General features: G+C 39.6%; 1 protein-coding gene across 1 annotated transcript; it reads left to right on the forward strand.

Moving 5' to 3' along the window:
- The first annotated feature begins 1,156 nt into the window (after nt 1-1,156).
- NAF1 (nuclear assembly factor 1 ribonucleoprotein) lies at nt 1,157-25,188 on the forward strand. The gene is made up of 8 exons (XM_063156279.1): nt 1,157-2,029; nt 3,467-3,605; nt 5,490-5,583; nt 8,597-8,679; nt 9,601-9,761; nt 13,386-13,437; nt 18,210-18,315; nt 20,846-25,188. Exons 1-8 carry the CDS (start codon nt 1,173-1,175, stop codon nt 21,268-21,270), a joined length of 1,917 nt encoding a protein of 638 aa, XP_063012349.1. The 5' UTR covers nt 1,157-1,172; the 3' UTR covers nt 21,271-25,188.

Consider the following 25,188-nt stretch of genomic DNA (forward strand, 5'->3'; position numbering starts at 1 on the left):
TATCCTCCTCAGGCCTATGCTGTACTCTTTTGCCTGGTAATGAAGACCATTTGGAATCCTGTCCAAGGGACAGTGTGGTCAGGGACACACAGCGTTGGCCCAGGAGTAGAGTTTTCAAACCACACTTTGGAGGCTGGGTTAAAGGGACTTGTCACCCTAACAGTGACCTCCTGAAGCTGTGCATCTTTAGAACATCTTCTGCCATTTCCCACAGATCAATTGTGCTAAAGAGAGAACACGGTGCTTTGTCTGCTACATTACCCTCGTGAGGAAAAGCTTTATCTGTGTGACACCAAGCACACAGAGTAGTCACACAGACACACACTGGGGTTTGCTCTCTCCTATGGGTCAGGGGCACCACATGTGCCACATCCTGGGATGCAGAGCCCTTCCCCATCCCCACAGAGCTGTGTGGGACAGACACCACAAAAACCCTCAAGCTCCAAAACTGTAAAGTATTTATGGTGAACTCAGAACACAGACATTTATGTTTTGAAGAACTTGGCATTATTATACAATCAATATCATTATGCAGTCACTACGTCAGAATCCTACAAATTACTATTAGTACAGTATTTTGATATTATTTTTTTAGATTTATTTTTAGTTTCAATTACATGATTCCGTGTGTTGTCAGTACATTTATAAAATGGAAAAATTGATCCCTCGCAGCAGGTCCTCAGCAAGAACAGCCATAAGCTTTAGCTTTGTGTTTCAAGCAGGCCCCACAGACACCAAGGCCGGGTCCGGGATTGACCCCACCCGAAGCTGTGCTGGATGCCCGAGCCCCGATTCCCTTCAGCGGTGGCCCGATCCTCCATGGCCGCTCCCGAGCCCGATCCCCCTCAGCGGCGCCCTGATCCTCCATGGCCGCTCCCGCCCCGATGCCCCTCAGCAGCGCCCTGATCCTCCATGGCCGCTCCCGCCCCGATCCCCCTCAGCGGCGCCCTGATCCTCCATGGCCGCTCCCGAGCCCGATCCCCCTCAGCGGCGCCCTGATCTTCCATGGCCGCTCCCGAGCCCAATCCCCCTCAGCGGGGCCCTGATCCTCCATGACCGCCCCCGCCCCTCTCCCGGCCCCACCTCACTTCGGCGCACGCGCCCGGGGGCGGCTCCCGGCGGCCGGAAGTGGCGCGCTCCGGGGGCGGGGCTGCGGCCCGCGTGGCGCGGGAATGGAGGGGCCGCTGGATGATCCGGCCGTGGAGCCCGGCGGGCAGCGGGAAGTAGCAGAGCAGATGGAGAACCCGGCCGAGGGGCCGGGAGGGCAGCGAGAGGTGGTGGAGCAGCTGGAGGACCTGGCTGTGAAGCTGGGAGGGCAGCGGGAAGTGGTGGAGGAGACGGAGTGCCTGGCTGTGGAGTCAGGAGGGCAGCGAGAGGTGGTGGAGCAGCTGGAGCACCCGGCTTTGGGGCCTGCCGGGCAGCGGGAAGTGGCGGAGCAGCTGGAGGACCCGGCCGCGGGACCGCGCGGGCAGCTGCAGAATCTGGCTTTGGGGCTGGGAGGGCAGCGGGAAGTGGTGGAGCAGATGGAGAGCCTGGTCGTGGAGCCGGACAGGCAGCGGGAGAACCTGGCCGAGGAGCCGGGCGGGCAGCGGGTAGTGGTGGAGGAGACGGAGTGCCTGGCTGTGGAACCGGGCGGGCAGAGGGAAATGGTGGAGCAGATGGAGACCCTGGCCGTGGAGCTGGGAGGGCAGCGGGAGGACCTGGCCGTGGAGCAGGGCGGGCAGGGGGTAATGGTGGAGCAGGTGGAGAACCCGGCTTTGGGGCCGGGCGGGCAGCAGGAATTAGTGGAGGAGATGGAGTGCCTGGCCGTGGAGCCGGGCGGGCAGCGGGAAGTGGTGGAGCAGCTGGAGAAGCCGGCCGTGGAGCCGGGCGGGCAGCGGGCGGCCGAGCAGGAGATGGTGCAGAGCCCTGCGGAGGGCAGCGGGGAAGCCCAGGCCCCTCTCCCCCCAGCCGTGGGACCGCGCCGCTCGCCGCCGCCCGCCTGGCCCCGCTCTCCCGCCGCCGCTGTGCTCTCGTCGGACTCGGACAGGTGGGTTCAGCCGTGTCGCCCCTTGCTGGCCGAGGCCTCGGGCGGCTGGCGCTGTGGCTGAGCGCCCGGGAGCCCGGTGTGCACGCCCGCCGTGTCCCTCCGCCCCGCTGTTTCACTTTCTGGAGCTTGCTCCTTCTCATCAAAGGTGTAATTTTTCAGTTACATTTTTGCCAGGAATCTGTTCAGTTAGGTCTGCGGAACAGTGCTGTAAAGGTGTAGCATTTAACGAAAGCATGAGTTTGGTGGTTGTGGCTTGGAGAGTGTGTTCCTCACAGAATGCACCTGCGGCTCTTGGGACAGGACACCCGCGGTGTTACTGCTGGAAAACCTCAGTGTTGGACTCAGGGTGGGGAGTCTGCACACTGTACCACTGTCCTCTGATGTTGGCATCTCAGTGGAAAAGCTCATTCTTAAGTTTTTGTTTTTTTTTTTTTCTTTTTTAATGGTTCCATCTTCTACTTGCTGCATCTGTGATTTGATATTCAGTGTAGTTGGTGAAAGGGAACTGGTTAAATGTGGGTTCTGTTGCAGTGTTAGAAGTCTGCACACTTTGGTTGTTGAAGTCTTGTGTTTTCTTATTTGGCCAGTGCAGCAGCATGGCCATGAGCTTCTTTTGACTAGAGGAGGCTAAAATGAAGTCTAACAATCTCCTCTTAAAGGTGCAAGGCTTCATTAACAGTTAATTGATTCAAGTTTGACTTCAGAAGTACTCTTGGTGGTTCAGAGTTTTCCTCGAATATCATGAAGTGATGGAGAGTGAAATTCCTGACTTTCAGGGGCTTCACCTGTGTCTAGTGTTTTTTACTTCCAAAATCTGTTGTGCTGATGAGCCCTAAAGATGAAATTTTCATAACTTGCCTGTCTTGCGTGTATCTCAGTCTTTGTTTTGTTTTGTTTTTTCTTTAACTCCCTCCACGGATCAGTCTTTTAGTCTGATTTTTTTTTTCTTTCTGCTATATTGGTGTTCCTGTCTGTAAAGGTCTGTATTGAACCTTTTCAAAAGGTTTATTTGGAGAAGTGCTCTTATTGTCATTACTAGGATCAATTGCTCTGCATTTTTTTCTTCCACCAGCCCTTGAAGAACTTAACCTTTTGCTAAATGAACATGTTGACATGAATAAGGACTGGTTGCTTACTCCACTTTTTACTTGAAATATTAAGAGTCTAGGACAATAAACATCTCTTACACATGTGACAGTGAGAAATACTGAATTACTCTGAATATTTACCAGGGGATTTGGGCAGGACATGAATTACAAAACGAATCCATTTTATGTGCAAAAATTAGATTTTTTCCCCCTTCATTGTGCAAGATGCACTGCTTGAAATAAATATTTTCTTAACTTTCACTCAGTGTTATGCTAATGTTGGGATTTTACAAGAGCAGTGACTGTGAGAAGGCAGTATTGTAACTCCTATGTTTGTTTTTTTATTCAGTGATTCAGATTCAGATAGTTCATCAAGTACACTCTTCTCTTCATCTTCATCTTCAGCAGTATCTGATGAAGATGATCATCCAAATGAGAAGGATAACAGATCTTACTGTATTAGGACAAAGGATGAGTTGCCTATTGATGTAAGTACAATGTGGTATTTTTTAAACCCTTTCCTACTGACCCAACTAAAATTTTATATTTTAAGTCAGTCCTCCTGTGTCAAGGTGGGGATAGACTCAGAGTAGTAAAAGAGAAACTCCAAGGCTGAGGTAGACACTGTTTAGTAGGTAAAGCAAAAGCCACCCAAACAAGCAAACCCAGAAATTAGTTTACCAGTTTCCATGTACAGGCAGGTGTTGTGCCATCCCCAGCAAAGCTGGCCTCCATGTGTGACTGTTGCTTGGGCACACAAACACCATCACTGGGAATGCCCCTCATTCTCCTGTTTTTACCCAGCTGTGTATGCTGAGCCTGATGTTACATGGTATGGAAATGTTCCTTTGGTCTGTGCAGGTCACCTGTGCTGGCTGTGCCCCTCCCAACTCCTTTTGCACCTCCTCACTGATGGGGTGGCATGAGAGGCAGAAAAGGCCTTGGCTCTGTGTAAGCTCTGCTCAGCAATAATAAAAATATCTCTATATTGTGAGCAATGTTTCCAGCACAGAGCCCAAACACAACCCCATAACAGCCTCTGTGAAGAAAATTGACTTTTGTGCAGTGAGACCCACCACAGTCAATAACATAGAAAGTCATGTTTTTTGGGTGTATGTATTAAGGAGTGTTAGTTAGGAACTGTTTCAGAAATCTCTTGCTTTGAAACAAGGATTGGCAGATACTCTATATACTGTGGCAGAAGGTACTATTTTGAGATACAGGATCAGATTTTACCTTCCTGCTTCTCTTTCGCCCTTGAATTCACTTTAAAAAGTGACTCAGTTGTATTAGCAGTGAACTTGATTTAAAGTTTAAATAAAAATCACTGGCTGGTAGAACGGTGTGGTGTTTTTATCTGAATTCACATTTGTGTTTAATGGTACAGCATTTGGGAAAGTCTTGGCCTATTTGATCTTTGCATTGCTCTCTAAGCCTTTGCCAAACACTTTAGTTAGAGTGAAGATTATCACGTGAGGTGTTGATAAACCAGGATAAGGTTCTTCTGTTTGTGTGGGATTTTATTTCTAGTTGAGGTCTTTAAAAGTGCAGTTCAGTGCTAAGATCAGGGTGTTGAATTTGAAGATAATGCTTACTGTAGTTGCCTTGTATTTCATAAAGTCTTTACTGAATTCATAGCAGCATAGTATAATCATAGAAATCTTAGTTCATGGGTAGATTGGAGGTAGATGATGAACTTGGTGTAAATTAGTCTTTGATAGTAGATTTTGATCCTTATATGGGCAAAAGCCTAATTTGAATATGCTGTAGTACTCATTTTTGTATCTGGAGTTTGGCTTTTTGTGTTCTCTCTGATATCTAGTACCAAATGCAACTTTCAGCTAAAAATAATTCTCTTTGTATAGGTTGTTGTTTACATCTTCTGTAAAGATCCAAGTCATGATATAAATGGACATACTACATTTTGTTAAATCAGATGATACACATCTGATGTATTTTATGCTGTATTGCCTCTTGCTGCGTACGTTTTTCTTCCAGCATGCATTGAATGTTGTTACAAGTGGTCTTATTTTTTGATTTCTGATTGTTTAATTATTGGGTTGTACATCCAGCTTGGATGAAATGCCTGTCAATTGCTGGCTTTCTCCATTTTAATAAAACTGGCTTCTGCTGTAGTTGTGATGGAGATTTGTAGAGTAGTGTCTCTGTAGGAGAGATTGCCTCAAAAGTGGTGGTCCCCCAAGATGAGTTCATTTAGAATGATTCTGAAAGAGACAAATCAAAGTAGATTTTTAAAAAATAAATCTTCAAAATGCCGGGGGATTTTTTCAAACTGTCAAATTTCTGCAGTGATAAAGTGGTAAGTGCCTTTGTGTGATATTATATGCTAAACATTGACTTGATGTTTGCAGAAATTGCCTCCTGTTGAAGACTTATCAATAATTCTTCCAGATAATGTTGAACTGAAGCTCTTTGGGACAGTTTCCAGCGTCATTGAACAGCTAGGTAGGCAAGATATGTTTGCTTTGTTTTTAATTATTATAATTTCTGTATATCTCTGCATGAATTGTATTCTTAGCTGTTCCTTCCAAGTGTCAGCCCTACAGTGTCCTGTTTCTGGGGGTAGCAGGTTGCTGAGTTGGAATTCGAGCTAACAATGATGTTTGTGTTGAATTACCTTTTATTTGGCTTATATACATGTTTTTCTGTGTGACTTCTCTGTTTAGTTTTTTTTATTCAAACCCCTTTTTTTTTTTTCCACTGTGTATTATGGTTTTTATATTGCTACTGCCCACAGTTAGTGTATTTAAGTGTTTTAAGTAAATCTTCCAGTTGTAGGTGCTATTTTGAATAATCCCTGAATATATAGGAGCTGTATAACTAAAAGCACAGGTGCAGTGCAATGCACTCCCACGTGCTTGCTTGTTAATAGATGAGGACAGGAAAAAGATTTGTTTCTTCAACAGTGCAATTTCATTTATGTATATCTTTATTCATTCCACTTCTGACACCTTGAGCAAATGAAAGCTGCTCATTGTCAGCAGTCAGAGGATGGTGTGACTAACATGATTTATGGATGGGAGGGTAAGCTTAATGGGATTGAGATACAGAATGGATGTAGGTTTAACTGCAGGCATAGAGATGTAGGGTTCTTTGCAGATCTGTGTGGGACCTCAGTATTTGATAAATGAAATCAAAGTTTTGCTGAAGCTCATATTACTAAAACATCCACAGTATGTTTGTATTTAGGCTATTTCAAGTGTACATTCTGCTTGAACTGCATTCCAAGCAGTTTGCTTATGAAAATTAGAAATTAAGTTCAATTTTGAAGTTAAAGTATTTAGGCTGAATGTAGTACAAAAGAAAGTATGCAACTTTTGATACTAATTTTTCTTTTAGAAGACTTCAGGTAATACAGGCAATTCCTTTACATTACTTTAGTGAGATTAAATTTCATTTATTTGCAGGAAGCTGGGAAGGAGGGTGTGGAAGATAGTAATCTGGTTCTTTTCCACTTTGCCCTTTCTTGCTTATTGATATTAATGGGGACTTCAAGAAGGCTGCCTTCAGCTAAAATGGTAGTTTGAAAACAAGTTTTAAAAACAAGTTGAATCATACTTGCTATTATTCTTACTTTTGGTTTAAAATGTAAAACTATAAACAGAACTGTTTTAAAGACTGCAGTTTTGAAAACCATCCTTAATTCTAATCCTCACTGGTGAGTATAATGTTTTCAAATACCAGTTTACTGGTAGATGAATTCTTCGGGCTGCATCCTACTTTAAGTAATGTACATGTATAAAGTGTTGAATTAGATTTGGTGAAAGTTTGAAAACAAGCTAATAATCATAATGAAATGAAACTATATGAATGGTGTAAACCCCCAGGACACCTGTGATTATTTTCTTGCTTTAACTACCTTGCTTTATGAATTTTCTTTCTCTTTGCATTTTAGTTTCTTTCCAGCTCTTCTGAAAACGGGCATCAATTTCAGTTGATTTGTGGCTATATTAGGGATGTCAGCTAATTTGGGATATTTTTTTTTTAATTTTTGAACTAAATTGGTACCTCTGTATGCCAGGTTTGTGTCTAGTCTGAGGGGAGTTGATTTCTCTTTTGAAAGCTACCAATATTATTCTGACACAACAGTCAGTACTCTTTGTCTGTCCCTTTGGTGTCCCTCAGAATCTCTGCTGTTCTCTGTAGCAAGCTTCCAAGTTCATCAGTGTGCAGTGAGTGAGTGACACTTGTGAGTGGATGTTTCATCCTGTGAGGTACCTTTGAGGCTAGAGCAGTGCAGGTTCATGCATGCTGTGCAGTAGCTAAAAGCAAAATGACAGTACTTTCTCTGAACTTCTGTGCAGTGTATCAGAATTTAGCAAAAGTTATGCTGTGTTTTGCTTCAAGGTACTTAGATAAGAGAAAAAAAATCCCTGTGTGGGTTGGGACCTGGAAAGCAAACAGCTTTGGTGTACATGAGAAACTTTCCCTGGGGCTGTACTTTGGGCTCTGCAAGAGTAGAAGCTGACAATTTAGGATGGGTTGGGGTAGGGGAAGCTGTAAGTCAAATAGGCTGGAGGTGGTAATGTTTCTCCTGTTTCATGGGACTACTGCACTGTACATTTTCAGAGTATATTTTCCTCAGCTTACTGCAGGCTGGGAGCTACGTGTGGTGAATCAAGTTGAGAACATTATCTGAGAAGTTTTGATGTGTTGTTTTTGTGTATTTTGTGTAGGATTTTTTTTTGTGCAGATGTTTGAGGATTTTTGTCTTTTATTTTTTTTTGCTAAGGTATATTTCTCATGAGGCTTAAACAACACATTGGGTATTTTCACTGTATATTTTATCTTAAAGGTAGGCACAAAAGAAATTGATTTCACAAATTCTTTTGAAATTCAATGAACTATTAAGCTGGTGGAATTGTCATTTCCTTGTTTGGCACGTTAAGTTTTTTGCAGATTGCAATAGTAGCAGTAACTTTTAGTTGGGTGATATGTTGATTGCTGAAAGTCCTTTTATGTAAATTTAGGAGTGATGATCTTGAGCTTTTTTTGGAGTGACACTGTGTATTTGAGTGACTGTTTGCTGATGGACAGTCATTGAGAAAGCTTAACTGGGCATTCTGTTGTTTTACAGGTAGAGAAGTTCAGTCATCATTAGGCACAAATATTGTATGAGATGTCTATGGCATTAAATTGCAGAATGTCGAACAGATTGGGTATAAGCATTTATAAACACCATCAGTTGCTACTGTAACTGAACTGCTAGAAAGCTTTTGTGTTCTGGTATGATTCTTAGGACTATCTTTACCCCAGAGAACAATAATTCTGTAAGCAATATAAGCATTGGAGAAGGGGTGTGTGATTCTAAGTACTTTTACACGTGTGAAAGAATATTTGGTTGCAGCTCAACAAACTGAAGTAGACAAGTAGAGGTGTGGTTTGTTAAGTTTTACTACAGTTAACTACTTGCTGTTGAAACATGAAGTTTTAATTTATTTTTTTATTTCTGTTTTAGTAATAATTGAATCACTGAAAGGCCTGCCTCCAGTAAATGAGGAAAGCATAATTTTTAAAGAAGATCGGCAAGCAGTAGGAAAGGTGAGTGTAAAATAAAAACTTGTTATTCTAATATAAAATTGGAAGTATGCTTTAGTGCTCCAGAAGGTAGAGTTGAAGTCTACTAAATGAAAGAGAATGCTTCCTTGATAAATAGTTTCTCTCTGTGCCTTTGACTCTTGCTATATTCATCTGTTTATTTAATCTCAAGAATTCCTAACCTGGAATTAATTGGATCCTTGCAGAATTGCAGTATCTGGTGAGTTTCCAGTGTTTCAGAGGGCTTGTGGAGAGGAAGACATAGTTTTCAGATGTATGACATCTTGAAATATCTGGCTGTGTGCTCTTTTACTGCCAGATAGGGGTAGTGGTTAGAGTGAAGTTTCATGAAAAATGGGGAATGTTTTCTTCTATGCTGTGTTGTTCTGATTTAAGACCAGTGAAGAATGTTTGCTGAGAGGGTTGTTGTACTGAATTTTCCATTTTTGTAGAAGGAAAGCCATCATCCACAATGGTTACTACTGAAATATCTCTAAATGCTAGATGTGAGTGGAGCAAACAGTGCAGATGTTCTGTAAAACATGGCAGAATTCTCATCTCTATGGAATTGGGGAACAAGCAGTAACTGCTGTAAAGGCATCTTGTTAAGATGAACTTGGAGGAAAAAATGATCAGGAGATTTTTACAAGACTTGAAAGCATAGCAGACACAAAAAAACCAGAGATTTGACAAAAGGAAGGATTACTGAGGATGTGAGAACTTACTGCTCCACATCATCAAAAACAGTAGTTTGGGAAATAGGCTGTCAAACAAAATTCGTAATTAAAAGAGTGCAAAAGGAACTTCTGTTTGATGCTGCATTTTGAAAATACATTGGCCTTCTTAAACATCAGTCTACAATGAAATTAGCTACTACTAATCTACTTGTAGTTTACTTAAACATTTTAATTTTATTTCTTTCAGATATTTGAGGTATTTGGTCCTGTTTCACATCCTTTTTATGTGATAAGATTTAACAGCTCTGAGCATATCAAAGAGAAAGGTATTAATGTGCAAGATAGCATGTATTTTGCTCCATCAGTAGAGGACTTCACCCAGTATATATTTGCAGAAAAACTAAAACAGTGAGTCTGATTTATTTTCTAATCTGATTATATTTTTTTTTATATAGCTAAAAATGTTGCATTAAGGTTGAGTCTTCAGTGAGAAACTCTAGTACTAAGCTTAACACTTTATATTTCCTTGAGGTATTCTCAACTATGTTGTAATAACAAGACTGTACTATTTTGCTTTTGAGAACAATGAAGAGTAGCTGTAAACTGCAACCCTTTGAATGCTGTAATTACTAAAGTTTAGCTTATTCTACTTAAAATACTAAGCTTGCTTTCTTTTTATGCTGCTGTTAACTAAAATACCACAACCAGAAAAGACATTGATACTTCCTCCATACCCTGACACACATATTCATGAGTATAAAAGAGTTTTTCAAGATGAATTTTCCACCTTTTCTTGTTCTTTAGATTCCTGTATAGTTTCAGAACTGATAATAAACTTGTTTGTGTTCTGAACAAGTTTGTATTAATTTACTATTTTTAGTTCATATTATAAGGCTGGAATTGAAATGTAATTATCAATAAATCTATTGATAATGTAATTATCAATGAATCTATCTGTCCTCACAATTGGAGGATAACAATTCTAGATAAAAATTGCCCTCTAAATTTGCAAGAGAGGAGGGATTTGAGTGACAGTGTAGTATGATGTTCAGAAACTTCTCAGCAGTGTTTGTGTATCCCAGTCTGCCTGAGGAAACTAGCATGCTTAAATAAGACTTGATGCCATTTAGAGGAACGTGTATTCAAAGATACAGACTAAAAAATAAAACATAATAAATGACAGTTAGATATTAATGTTCTAATTATTGATGAGCAATCATCTGAAATAACTATAGGTTAGCTATCTTTTGTCATACAAGTGACTTGGTTTCTGTTTATTAGGATGAGTTCTCAGGAGTTGGTTAATTGTTTGCATTCATTACAGCTGTGCTAGTATTCATACTGAATAGTTCTTTTCTTTAGTCAGACCTGCAGGAGTCTTTTTTTTCTTAACTTCCTCATTTCTGTGCAAGCAACAAGCATATTTTCTTCCCTTCAGTGAGGACCAAAATAGATCACTTTCTTGCTCTGATGCTTGTTTGTTTTTCTGCAGCATTTTGATGCCAGCTGTCTTTGATTTGCGCTATTAAACTTTGCTGCTTAGCACAGTAAAGTGCACAGACTCTAATCATCTGCTTGCTGCATCAGTAACCATGTGCTGTACTCAGCATCTGAGATGGGAGACTTGTGTTTTGCTTTGTTTCATGCTTTGGAAATAGTTTGGGAAACCATTTTTCATTTGGTGGTACTTGATTGTCATAGGTGATAAAAGCCTGAAACCTGGGTAAGATACTTGAGACTTCCATGGCTTAGCAGCACAGCTGAACAGTGCTTCAGACATTGTTTCTTGTCTTGACTGGCATGAGTAGTGTGACTTAAGTTACAGTACACTGAAACGATAGCTTATTTCTGGGTTTGTCAGTCCAATTACTTAAGCTTGTGTGAAGCATTTGGTTCTATTGACTGAAGCTGCCTTTTCATGAAATAGAAATGCTTCATCTATTTTTAATGAAAACTGATTTCTGAATTGTGCTGTAATGCTGTATGAAGACACTTCAATGCTATAAGAATGTGACATGAATAGTAGAAAAGTCAAGCTTTGGTCAGTGATCCACTAAAAGACTTTTGCACCTTAGTAGATGGCAAGTTTGATAATCAATTTTTATTTTCTGCTTTTTCTTAGTTTGACTGTGTGCAGACCAGATTGTGGAGTATTACAGGCTTAAAGTTTCAAAACTGATGGTTCTTTGAAAAGGAAAGGAATCAAGATTAAGATCTGAAAGAAACACTGAGTTTTAAGCTTTTTCTGAAATCTTAAATGCAATCTGCTTGCATTGTACAAACTTGCAGTGCTATGAATAAGCCTTACACTTCATAGCAAAATAAGTGAAAGTGTAGTGTAAAACTTTCTGAATGCAAAATAATTTGTTGCTAAAGATAGGCTTGTGTTATATTGCCTGAAACCCAGTTCTAAAAAAGCTCATGTATTTTCATGATTCCTCTGAATTACCTTTTGTTAGACTTCAAGGTCTTACAGTATATAACTTCACAAGTCAAAAGAATTACTATATTGTTCTTTGCAGAAGATATTAAATACCTTGGGGCATGAAAAGCAGTTTTTGTTTGCTGAAATGAGGAAGGCTGCTTTGGGACAGTGAGATAAGCTGCCTGACCTTGAATGGTTTAAAGTTTGCAGTCAGTGATGTTACATATTGCTGCATGACCGTAGGTCTTGGCAATTCCTGTGAGCTCTGCTGTTTCTGGCAGGCATGTGTTGCTCAAAAATAACAAGATGAAAGAAAGAAGCAGTTCAGTTCATATTAATAAAATAACTTTTCTGCAGCTGAGAAATAACTTTAGTATAGAGTCCTTATGTTCCTCCCTGTAATGTCTTCTTCTAATTGAAGTTTAAAATATCTTCCTTGCCTTCCTTTTTATTCATAATCTCAAAAGGACATATAGAGGTTGAACTTCAATTTTATAGTTGGGGATTGAGGTACCTCCAGATGACTTGCCAGTGCTCTCATGGGTGTGGCTGAGCACCTCTGAAGTACAGGCTGTTGATGCCAATGGTTATGTAGTTTTTTTGTAGTTACTGCTACTTGATTGTTGCTGACTTGATGGATACATAAAAAACTCTTTGTTATAAGAGCAATGACTGTAGGCATTTTGTACTGAACTCTTAGATGTTCAGGTTTTAGCTGTGTGGTTCTATTTTTCAAGTAAAAATTTTCAGTACTGCACTGTTTTATACAGTTTTTCTGCAAAGGATAAGGATTGTACCTTGATATTTCAGACCAAAACATGTAATATTTAAGAGCAGCATGGAAAAAACCTTGACTATAGAGAATGTAATTTAAATATGTTTCACAAATTCTTTGCTAATCAAAGAAATTACTTGATCTTTAGTGAAGGACTTTGCAGTGGGTTAAAAAAATTAGACTAATCCAAATTTGTTTGGTGTTTGTCAGGCAAGACAATTGAGTTTTTGTGTCTTTAAATGTCTTTTGCCTTGCAATTTAATTTTATGTTTACAAAAAAATGAAAGGTGAAACCTAGTTGTCTAGATAACACTGTCTTAATAAGATTGTAAAGCAAGCACTGAGGGTGTTTTGGTTCTGAATTTGCTGTAGTTATACTGAAAGCCTGTGTCCCACTGAATGAGTTCATGTGACTACTGAATGAGTAGGTTCTTTTTAACTAAAGGTACATTTTCTGAAACTAGAAGAAAAGAATGCTTGTGATTGTAGTCAACAGTTAGCATAAGAAAGTTGCAGTGAGCTACCTCAGTTCAGGTTTAAAGCAATTAAGGTTCTAAAGGATTTGTTTAGAGAATATGGTCTAAAATTTAGTGTTAGGATGTTTGACTGAAATGTTCAGTCATCACTTGAAGTAGGAGATTTTTCAAGAGTAGTGAAGCCCTGAGTTGACCTAGATGTTGCTGTTTGCTCACAAACAATATTGAAAACTAAGTAACTCTTTGAGTAGAGGAAGCTCCTGTTCTGGGAGACGTGATACCTTATAGGAGGTGCTAGCCTTTGTCTATCTGGATTGTCTAATTTGTGTTTTGTGGTTTTTTTTTTCTTCTTTCAGGGAAAAAGGTTCAGATGCATCTTGGAAGAATGACCAAGAACCACCACCTGAAGTAACTATAGAGGGGTTTTGGGTTTTTTTGTTTATTGTTTTTACACAAGTCATATGTGGAAAATATTCTGTGCAGAGCAAGTAATTAGCAAGGTTATCTTTTTATGGAGGCAAAACTTGAATGTACCTCTTCATTGAAAGAGAGGGTCATAGAACTAAGAGGGGTCTCATAGTGAGTGTAGAGAGTACTACCTGTCTCTCTGCTTGCTTTTTGCAGTTGGCAAAAATGTATATCTTCAGTTCCTCTAGTCCTTCAAGAATGTATTTGACAGCCTGAATGTTTAGCTTTGGGTAGCAGTGCTTTTACTTTCCCTAATAATTTTGCTTCTGCTAGGGAATTTTTTTCCCTGCTATTCTTTCACTGCAGCTTTGTCTTCAATCGACTGTAAGCAATTGCTTGTCTTTAAAGGCTTACTAGTACTCTGCAAACTTACTGCTTGGACATTTGAGCTGTCTGGTCTTCAAAATTAATTTGCCATCTCTGTTGCATTCTTTAAATGCTTCATAGTAAGCTTACCCTACAGTTTGCTGTTATAAAATAAAGTTCCATGAGAGAAGATGGGCTTCTTCCATAAAATGGCGCTGTCATACAGGGTCATGCAGAATTAGGAGCTCCTTGTGACCATTGACTTCATTTGCTATAGCATCTGTAAATAGTTCTTCAATGACTATCTGTTAGTGGTCCTTAACTCCACTCTAGCTATACATTCTGTGAAAATTCAATAAGAATCACAAGGCTGATAGTTTTACTGAGTTGTTTTACATCACAACAGTTGAGTCACTTTTCCTTGCAGTTTCTACTTTAAACATATACAAAGTAACTGAAATTCCTAGAAACCTTGTGTCTACCATAGTATTCTAAAGAGATCTGTCTGCTTGTTTTGAATCTTCCAAATGTTTGCCTTTTTAGCTTAATTCTGTGCTATGTAATACATGCTTCTCACTCCATAATTTGGTAGGAAAGGTGTGTTTTGTGGGATTTGGGGTTTTTTTGGTAGGGGGTAATGGTATTTGTTTGGTTTTGGTTTTTCAGTGTTCTAACTGATTTTTAGGATGGAATGGAATAGACTATTACAGTTGGAAGGAACCTACAGCAGTCTGGGCTGACAAGGGCTGAAGCATAAGCTGAAGTGTGTTGTGAAAAGCATTATCCAAATGCCTCTTAAATACTGACAGGCTTAGGGTGTCAGCCACCTCTTTTACAAGTCTCTTGATGACTTGCAGTGTTTGATGACCCTCTCAGTAAAAAATTTCTTTGTTATTTCCAGTCTGAACCTCCCTGGTACAGCTTTGGACCTTCCTACTCATCCTATTACTGCATACCAGGTAGAAGAGATTACCACCTCTCTCTCCTCTTCCTCAGGAAGCTGTAGAGAGCAATGAGGTTGCCTCTCAGCCTCCTTACCACCAGATGAGGCAAGTCCAGGGTTCTTAGCTGGTCTCTGCAGGACATGCCTTCCAGTGCTGTCACCAGTTTGGTTTCCTTCCTCTGGATGCAACCAAGGACTGACATTATTGGTGTGTGGGGCCCAGAACTGCAGACACCACTCAGGGTGAGGCCCCCCAAGGCTGGATGCAGTGGGACAGTCACCTCTGCTGGTTGTCTGTTCTTGCTGTGCTTGATGCACCCCAGGATGGGGTTTTGCCCTCTGGGTTCCAGGGCACACCCTGCTGACCCTCTCTGAGCTGCTGCTGAGCAGCACCCCAGATCCCTCTTGGCAGGGCTGCTCTCCAGCCACTCCTCTCCCAATTTACACTTGAGCCTGGTGTTACTTCATCATAGGTGTGCAGTGTTTGGACTGATTAGATTTCATCCCATTAATCATTGCCCAGGGCCTCAATCCACCTAGATCCTTCTGCAAGGCTTCCTGTCCCTCAGGAGAGTCAATGACAGTTTGGTATCAGCAGACTTGATCCTGCAGTTTCTAAATACTGTGTCCACATAGATAAATATGTTAAACAAAACTGGCCCTGGAGCTGAGCCTTGAGGAACTCTGACCTTCAGGCACTTCTTCACCCATTGCGCCATGAACCTGCTCATCCACCACTGGACAGTTTGTCCAGAAGGATGCTGGTAGGGACTGTGTTAAATTTTTCACTCACAGTCCTTACCCCAGGATGGTTGTTCTGGCTTGAAGAGATGTTGTGACATGATCTTTTTCTGGGCTCAAAGATGAGTCCTGTAAGGATGTATCAGTCTGTCAACTTGGAATGTTGCTTTTTCTACAGTAGTGAATAAGGATGATGCGTTTTGAAATACAGTTTTTTGTTTCCTGTAAATGAAACAGAGCTGTGTAGTGCTAACTTCTCTCAAAGAATGCTTGTCTGTCAGTTCTGGCTGTAAATTGCCTTCCTTTTTTGTAGAGACATAATCTCACAGAGAATCATAATCTGAGAAATACAAGTGTTGTATAAGAATTGGACTGTAGATATGTTATCCATAGAGCTTTGAAAAGCAATACTTAGGGAAATCTGTCTTAACTTGCTTTCATTTAGGAGTTTTCTTGTGGTGATGATATCAGATGGGCTTATTGGCTAGTTTTGAGCTCTTCTGTTTTTCATGCTTTAAAAGCTGTTTGGGAGATAAGCTTGTAGATGTGTCATTTGAGTTTGTAGGAGCCCTTGAAATTTTATTGGCCAAGTACAGTTAGTCTGGCCAAGTACAGTTAGTCAAATCTGCAGATACAGATTCATTGCCTCTTCCAAAGTTTGTTTTTTTTTTTTCTTAAAGATTTTTCTCAATTTAAATTTGTTGTACCTTACTATAGGAACGAACAAAGGAAGCTTGAAAAAAAAAAAAAGTCAGTGATGACAAGTGTGGGCACTCTTCTGACTGTGTGCTCTGTTTGGGAAAAAAAACCACATCTAACATCTTGTAACCCTCAATTAGAATAATCTTTGGTTAGTTCTAGCAGTTAGTTTATACCATGCTATCCCAAGCTGTGACAGTTGATTAGCTGATAGAAGGTAGCTTTTGCTGTGAAGGTAATAGCTGCTGATAGGGGTGCAGATCAGATTTTATGCTACTGATGCTTGAAATTGTCTCTTAGGGGCAGACCTTTTCATAGACCTCAGATTGCAGCCAGCAAGCTGATTTCTTGCCAGCCCCTGTAGTAAACTGTGCAATTGTTGGAGTCACTTCTTTTTGGGATAGTGTGAAGCTTCATTTTTGTATGAATGTTAAATTAATCCATGGCAGGCTTTTCTTACTTGCTACTTTTAGTTATATGGTAAACATTCCTTTTTGGCAGGTGTGACGGCGGTCACAAGGGTTGCAGGTGAAGAGAGAGGCGAGAATGTTGATCTCATATTCAGAAGGCTTGATTTATTATTTTATAATATATATTACATTATGACTATACTAAAAGGAATAGAAGGAAAAGTTCTCAGAAGGCTAGCTAAGCTACGAATAGAAAAGAATGAATAATGAAGTTCTGTGTCCCAGCAGAGAGCAAGAGCAGCTCTGCCGTGAGTGGTCAGTAAATCCAAACATCCACAGGAGACCAATCACAGATCCACCTGATGCATTCCACAGCAGCAGATAACCATTGTTTGCATTTTGTTGCTGAGGCCACAGCTTCTCAGAAGGGAGAAAAATCCTAAAGAAAGGATTTTTATGAAAAGATGTCTGTCTTAACTAGCCCAGCTTATTTGTAGAGTCACTTATACAATCTCTCCTAGCTTTGTCTTGGGTCAGAGGATGACAAAATGTGGTCTGTATGCTGCAAGGCTAGCAGCAGCAGCTAACCATAGTTTTTCTGTGGGGTGACTTCTGTGGGATGTTACGTGGAAATTAAATAGCAGTAAAAGGTGTCAATTATTTGCTTAAATAATTTGAGCATAATATAATGTTCAAATTGGTGTTCATTGTTTCTGCCCTACTGGAGTATAGTATACTGGAGTTCTTAGAAAAAAACAGGAGTTAGTGAAAGATTTTACTTCATGGTATACATCATCTTGCTGTAGTTCTTACAGCTTTTTTGAATGTCATATAGTTATGCAGTAGAAGAAATAGTTGTATTCAAAATTAACTTTGAGGCTTTTTAAGCACTGTTTTGGTGCAGTGTTTTTGAGATCCATGCTCTGTGTATATGGTAGAAGTAAGCAGCATAGCCCTTACTTTCAGAATTGGGAAGAGGGGTTAGGAACAAATCTTACCCCTTTTAAGTTGTAAGAGTGAGCTGTTTTTGAGGGAACTAATTAATGCTGAAGATTTCTTCCCTGTCCCTGATAACTTACCCTCAGTCATGTAAGTTAGGATTCAAAAGGTAGCAAAACCTTGTGTAACAAGGAGAAAATGTTGCAGGGACGTTGAATCTGTTGTAAATGACAGCATTCCTCAAAGCTGAAAATTTCTTTGGAATAGCATTGCTATTTGAAATTGAACAGGAAGTGTTATTAAATATACTGCAGAAAATTCCAGTGTAGTGACAGTTTTAGAGAAGAGATTTTTTTAATGTAGTTGTAATGCTGAATTATGTATTACTTGCCAAAGTAATTTTTATTTATTTTAAAAATTCATTTTTTAATTCATCTTATCTGCAGTTAATCTTTGAAAGCTTTTTCCTGGCAGCTTCTTTTCAGCCAGCTCCTTTTCTTTTCTTACTAACATCTAGGCAATCAAACATTTGTGTTCAGCCCTGGAATGTTGCTCTTTTCAGGAAAATTAGAAAGGATAACTGAGTCATGCATCAATTGTGTTATGACTAATTTTTGGCGTGGTAACTTTTTTCTTATGCGGAGAAGCTAGCTGATGGGTTTTTTTTTTGCTAGGTTTTGGATTTCAGTGATGATGATAAAGAAAGAGAGGCAAAACAGAAGAAAAAGAAACCTCAAAGTCAAGGAAGGAAGAAAGTCCGATCAGAAACATTTCCACCAAGTGAGTGAATGCTTTTGTCTGTTAATCTAAGTTTGGAATGCCCATTTATAACTGTCTTAGTGATTGAGTTTTTCTGTAGTTAACAGTTTCTGTACATTTTTAACTTACATTTGAGTTTGTGACTACATTCCATGTTTATTATTTTAGAACTAAAATGAAGTTTTATTCTGCTGAAATGGAAGCCCTGTGGAAGGGAGGTGGTATAGCAGCAGAGCAATTGTCAGGGGAAAGTGAAAGGCTCTTAGAACAGTGTTGGTTGACACACAGTGAGGATTCTGAACAGTTGCCACCATTTGGTTGGGGTTCAGCTAAAGCCTTTGAGTGCTGGGAGAAGACAGAGGAAGGCTGTGGGCAGTTTTTGGAAATCCATTTCTTTGCAATCAAGGGAGGAGATACAGGTCTTGGATGGAGAATTTACTCCTCTGTCTAAAATGAAGCTCTTCCTCACCCATGACATACAGATACTCTTCTAAATAACTCTTGCTTTTGTAACCTGCTGAGAACCTTTCTGTTTACCTAATGCAGTCATTTGATGAGCAAAGCTGTGTAGAGATTTTCATAATCTGAATAGCCTTCTTTACTCTCCTTTCTCCTGCTGTTGTTGTATCTGTTCCAGGTGCATGCTTGCAGCTGTGCTCTGTTTACCATAATCAAATTTTCTCATCTCTCATGCCTCTCCTGAAAAAAACTGTGATTTTTTTTTTTTTTGATTGCCATTTTGGTTGAATAATTCATATTGCATTCCTCTTTATCTGTTCTCACTGGTCTGCTTTGGGTGCATGCTTTTTATACCTCTCTTTTTAAATATGGCTCTCATCCCTTACCCTCTTCTACTGCTTACTTACCAGATTGCTTCAGCTATCTGCAGCATGGTTCTTCCCCCATTGAATTTCTCAGACTCCTGTGACTTTTCTGCTCTTCCTTTGTAAAGCTAATATGCATTGTGCCCTGCTGAAACCCTTTTCTCTTGATCTGGGAGATCAGTAGCTGTCCTTTAATACTTTTTGTGCAGTATAATCCTCCCTTGTATCAATCAAATAAAGCCACAATCTTTCTTGGACTGGCTTTTGCCCTATGGTTTTGACAGGTTTTTTTTTTCCCTTAAGAGATGGATCTCAATTGTGCTGCACTCTCTCTTCATTACTGGTGGTTATTTTTTCTGTTAATCCAGCATATGTGTGTTTTCCACCACATCCTTGGTCTGCCAGTTTATTGCAGACCTGCCTTTGCCTTGGGCTTCTTGAGGCTGTTACTGGATGTTACTGTTCCTATGGCTGTTCCATAACTGAGAACACAGCAGGAGGAACTGCTGCACTCTTGTCAAGGAAGACAGGTTTTGTTTTGCTGTGGGTTTTTTGTAAATAATATGGCACAGATTGAAGTTGTGTGCAATTTGTTTTGACTGTAGAATTCAACAGCAATGATATGTCACAAATTGAGGCATAAAGTTGGTCTCAGATGAAGACTTACATGAGTATATTAAAATTGTCTCTTGTTAGAGTACTTGAGGAAAGAACGAAAATACTTAATCAAGTACTTCAGTGCTTCCAAGAGGCCTGCTTGTACAAAAGGAATCTTAACTCCTAATCTTCCATGAAAATGAGTAAAAGTTCTGATATCCAACTACCTTTCCAGACTAAAAAACATTTTCACCTTTGAAAAGCTATGTAGTCTAGTACCAAGGATGAGGTTCACACAGGCTTTTAAATTTCAGTGATTTTATGTGCTATTATATTCCTGAATACCTTGTTGCTCCCAGCCATAAAATCCTTCTGAGGGTTTAAGTTCTGCAGCTTTTTGAATATCTTAACAGCTCTTTGGAACATTTTTAGTATTTCAGTGCTTTTCATTTTATAGTCCTAATCCCATTAAAATTTCTGTGATATTTATATAAAGGGGCAGTATATTTGTTATGAACATTAAATGTATGTTTAGAGTGAGTTGTGCAAGGAAGAATTTGTCTTAAATAGATGAATGCTGAAAACTGATTGGCTAGATGGTAGAGACTGTGGTTTTTCTGATAGACTAAGTTAATTTTAGTAATGTGAGTTTGAATAATTTCTTGTGTCTTGTGTCTATGCTGTAATACCAAATTGGGACTGAAGGCTGGATACCCCTTCAGTGTAATGCAGTGTTGATTTATCTTTAGTTTTAAAATGTGTTGTTCTAAAATCTTGTTTTAAAAGCTTCGAAAATACTCAAAATTTGCATGTTCCTGAGATCCATTTATACAAATGAAAGGTCTGCAGGGAAAGAAGATGAAATTTCTTTTTTAAAGTCTGAGTTTGCAACTCTCAGGATCATCCTTTTGCTATTACTTCTATCAATCAAGATTAGTTACTAAACAGTAGATTTGCTGCTGTTGTTTCATTCTTCATGTATTAGTTGCCAGTATTACTTGTTGATAAGATTGCTTTACAAATTTCATTGACTTCAGCTTGAAAGATTTGTGAAGACTAAGCCTGATCTTTCCAAAATAATATTACAGCTGTGTGTGTGGGGGGAGTCTTATATTTGTTTTCTTCTTTAGGTGAGAATAAAGAACTTCATCACTCAGTGAAGCAGCCTGCTTCAAGTTACTCAAGGGGGTACCGTGGCAGAGGGTTCTCCAGGGATCTGTTTGCTGCTCCATCAGGCCCTCGAGGGTTTTTCAGACCACAAGTAAGACCACCACCGCTGTACTTTTCAGACTGGAGGATGCACCAGGAACCACCAGTGTTCCCACCACCTCACGGGAGAGAAAATCCAACCATGCAACAGTATGGCTTTCCTCCTCCAGATTTTGGTTATGTCAGTGACTGGCATCAGTTCCCCCCTCCGCCTTCAAATATGAACATGATGTGGACAGGCCCAAACGCGTACAGTTCATCCTACTCGTTTCTGCCGCTGCCGCCGCCACCACCGCCGCCACCTCCTGCTCCAGACAGCCAGCCTCCTCAGTTCAGGCCTCAATGAGATTCCATGCAGGTCCATGTGGAGCATTGCAGTTTACAGGGAGAAATAACAGCCTGTCAGGACTGCATTCCCTTATTCTGGAGATGCTTTCTTTTACTGCAGCGGTAGAACAAATGCAGAGTTTTGTGCTTTGTGGGACATCTGCAGGAAATTATTTTTTTCTGTGTATGTTTTCTGTTTCCAAAAAGAAATTTATATGTTAAAAATAACTGAATATTGAATAATAGTTTATTTTTATATCTGCTACTTTAAGATGATAAATAAAAGCCTTTTGGAGATTGGTATGTAGTGATGGAAATCTATTTTGTAATAAATGTAAGAGTTTGTGTAACTACTCTTAAGTAGTGATGAGGGTATCTCACACAGACAATATTATATTTTTAGAATGATGGTGTATTGCTGTGCTAAAACATTTTTCTCAATTTCTGCTAATTTGAAACTTACGTGGGAACTGAAAATCTGATGTCTAAATTTTGAGGTAGGTTTTTTTCCTGTATACCAGGCATAAACCACTACTCAGCTTTCAATACTTTACTAATTTCATATTAACTAAAAGACTGTGTCTGGATGGTTCTTTTTAAAAAATATCTGTAGTACCTAGATCTGAATTGGGACAGTGCTGACTTGCTGTGCCACATTTGGTGTTCTCCAATGGTTGTAGAAGATCAACCTATTCATGGGTTTTGGATTTAATTTAGAATCTAAAATCAGCATGATTTCTCTAGCTTGGCTCTAGCTTCTCTAGCTCCTAATGCAGAGGTGCTCATAAATACCTACTAGAGTGTGCAGTCAGCCTTTCTAGGAAGAAGTCATCAGGTCTGTTGGAGAGAAAGCTATTTCAGAACTCCCTTGTTTAAATTGGTAAGTGCAGATGGCACTAGATTGCTGTTTGATTACAGTCTAAGCTGTCTCTTCTGAAATTGAGGTTCATCAACTCTCCCAGCTTGTTTCTGGGATGGAGGTGAAGTTATCAACCAAGGATCACTTGGAAGAACCTCCACCTGTCCAAAGAGTTGGTCCCCCAATTGCACTTCCCTAGTTTCTATGGAAGTGACTCTGCCTGGCTAGGTTGGAAGACTTACAAGGCATCAATATTTTTTAAACAGGAGGAAAAAGTACTTTTGGGATAGTAATCTTAAGGATTATTTTTCAACTGAAGTCATTACTAGTTGTGATTTCTGAATGTTTACCAGTACAGTCGCCTTGACCTGATAAAAGTGTGCAGTATGTATTTCTAGTCTCAGATTTGTTTTGACCTGATTGCTTTAAATATGTAAAGTCTAAGTAAGCTGTGTAGGTGTTTTTAGACCTTAATTCCTAATAGCTTTAAGAATGAAGTAAAATTTTAATGCAGAGATGAAAGGACCACCTTGTCTAAGATGGGGCAACTCAGAACTAGAATGTAATTTCAGACTTGAAAGTTTGCTATAATATATTTAAGTAACAGTATTTTTTGATATATCTAGAACTGCTGTTTCATGGGTTTGCAGCTGAGAAGGTTGTATAGATGTCAGTTTATGGCAAGCTAAGGTTAAGGTAGTCTACAGTGGCAACAAATAGTTTCAGAAGAGCAGCATTCCAGACATTTGTGTTTAACTTGGTTCCTGCAGATAAACTTTGTAGTAAAAAGAATGCCCAGTTCTAGTTCATTGTAAATGTTTCAGGGGAACGGAGAAGGGGCTGCATTTCTGGCTATTTCAGCAGTAACCTGGATATGACCATTCTCACTGACAAGGGATGGTACAATGATAGAGATGTTACAAGTGAAGTATCAAACATAAAACCATTTTCAAGTCAATTATGTAGTAAAGGGAAAGAAATTGTCAACATCACACTTGGACTTGGGGTGCTAATGGCTTGCTGTATGTCCCTGGCATAGACATCATCAGTCAAAGTGGCATTTGAAGAGTTAACACCAAGAACTGGAGTGAGGTACTAGGAGGTACAGGTACAACAGTCTTAATTATTACTACTATTGCAACTGTTTTTTTTAATGTATAGTAATGTTCACTTTTTTCTGCAATAATTAGATCTGTACTAATAATTCCTTGAATTAGGCTTTTAAGATTTCTCTTAAATGAAGATGTGTTCTCCTTCGTCTTAACTATTTTTGCATGTGGCAAACCCAGTATAAAGCTGGTTTACAGAATGTAGTTTGACAAATATGCTGCAATCTAAGGTGTTTTGCTAATTCTTGGTTGTTAACTGCCATGCTGGATTTGTGTGCACTTGCCTGCTTGCTATGCTTTGGGCTGTGATTGGTCAAATGTAAGTATTTTCTAGTGGAGAAAGCAGAAGAAATAAGAATATTTTCTAGTAGTTAAAAAAATCTCTCTATTTCTGGCTCCTGTTGTCCTCACATTGGGCCTGGAAAGCTACAATAGAGCTCTGTTACTTCTGTAATATTTTTAGTTATTCCCCTTTTAGGGAAATTTCTTGATGAACTGCTTTCCAGAGAAAGCTTAAGGCATGGGATGGAGGGGAGAGACTCGAGGAAAAGAGGCTTAGGGGAAGATTAGACATGATTTTTCAAAGGATTGAGGTTTACAAATAGAAGTATGGATGCAGTAAACTATTGGACTGTATAAATTTCTGTGACTGATAACATGGGAGATGGAAAATGTAATCACATATTTGATGGCATTCCTCTTAAGTTTATAAACAAAAGTGGTGCTTTTGCTGGTCTTAAATTTAGACAGGTGTCAGCAGCAGGAAGGGGATGGGCTCACCTTGAAGGTGAACAGCAAAAGGACAAACACCTTTCTTAAAGAAACACTCTGACAAGTGGTGTGGGAAGCAGTGAAGCCCATGCTGCCACAGGTTGCTTGGAGAGATGGTGGACTCTCCAGTCTTTGAGGGGTTCAGAATTTGATTTTGGACAGTGGCCTGTGGGATGTAATGTCCAAAGTCTTTCTTTGAGTGGAGAGGTAGACCAGTTGGTCTGTGAAATCCATCCCAGCCCAAACTAATCTTTTCATTACTGTCATTGCTCTAGAGTTCTGTTTTCTCACCAGAGATTTTTTTTGTCTCTAGATCCTATGAGACATGAATAGCCTAGCCTGAATTACTGGTTTTTGGGAAGCCTGGCTTTTCATTTATGCTATTGTATTCTTTCACTGTACCTCAGATTTTTATGAACAAATCATCATGCTGTTTTAAAAGTTGGACTTGCTGCAGAAAATAATGAGTGCTTCCATTTCACTGGATGTAAGATGAATTGAAGAATTGTTCCTTTATTAGTTGTTTGGAAACTAATGCTAATGAGAGTCTTAGTTGCTGTCATTTTCCCTTAGGGGGTAAAATAAAGCATTTTGTATTGTACAACTTATTTTGAGAATGTTATCAAGGAATACCCACCCAATTACATTTTTTTAAAATGCAACAACAGAAAAACCCCTGAGAATGATTTTTAACAAATGTTCTCTAAAGTCGGGATTTTTGCCTTAGGTAAGACCTTCTTTATAATGCAAAGCACTCATGCCAGGATGCATATTAATGACATGCAGATGAAAATAAGAAATAAGCAGGTTTTTTTGTAGGTTATGTTTAGATGTTTCCAAGTTCCATTTTCTATTTCTTTGCAACTCAAAGGTATAGTCGCTTATTCTTGCCTAGTGAATTTAGTGATGCACATAATCTGATTTAGAGGATTGATGAATCTGCACAAAAGAGTTGGTAATAAATTTGTTATGGTGTCAGGTGAAGAAATGGAAAACACTGGCAATGATGACAAGGCTTTTGCAGAACAGTTTACCTGTCAAGGCAAATACATAATCTGGAAAGCATGAATAATGATCTTTCTTTATCTCAATCACTGTATGGCTTATTCAGAGTTATTGAATGTGGGGTAGCCTTCACTTGCCATAGATGACATCTTTTGAAACTATGGAAGAATAATATTGTTGATTTTCCTGTGAA

Source organism: Melospiza melodia, chromosome 5 (assembly GCF_035770615.1).
Source record: "Melospiza melodia melodia isolate bMelMel2 chromosome 5, bMelMel2.pri, whole genome shotgun sequence".
NCBI lineage: Eukaryota > Metazoa > Chordata > Aves > Passeriformes > Passerellidae > Melospiza > Melospiza melodia.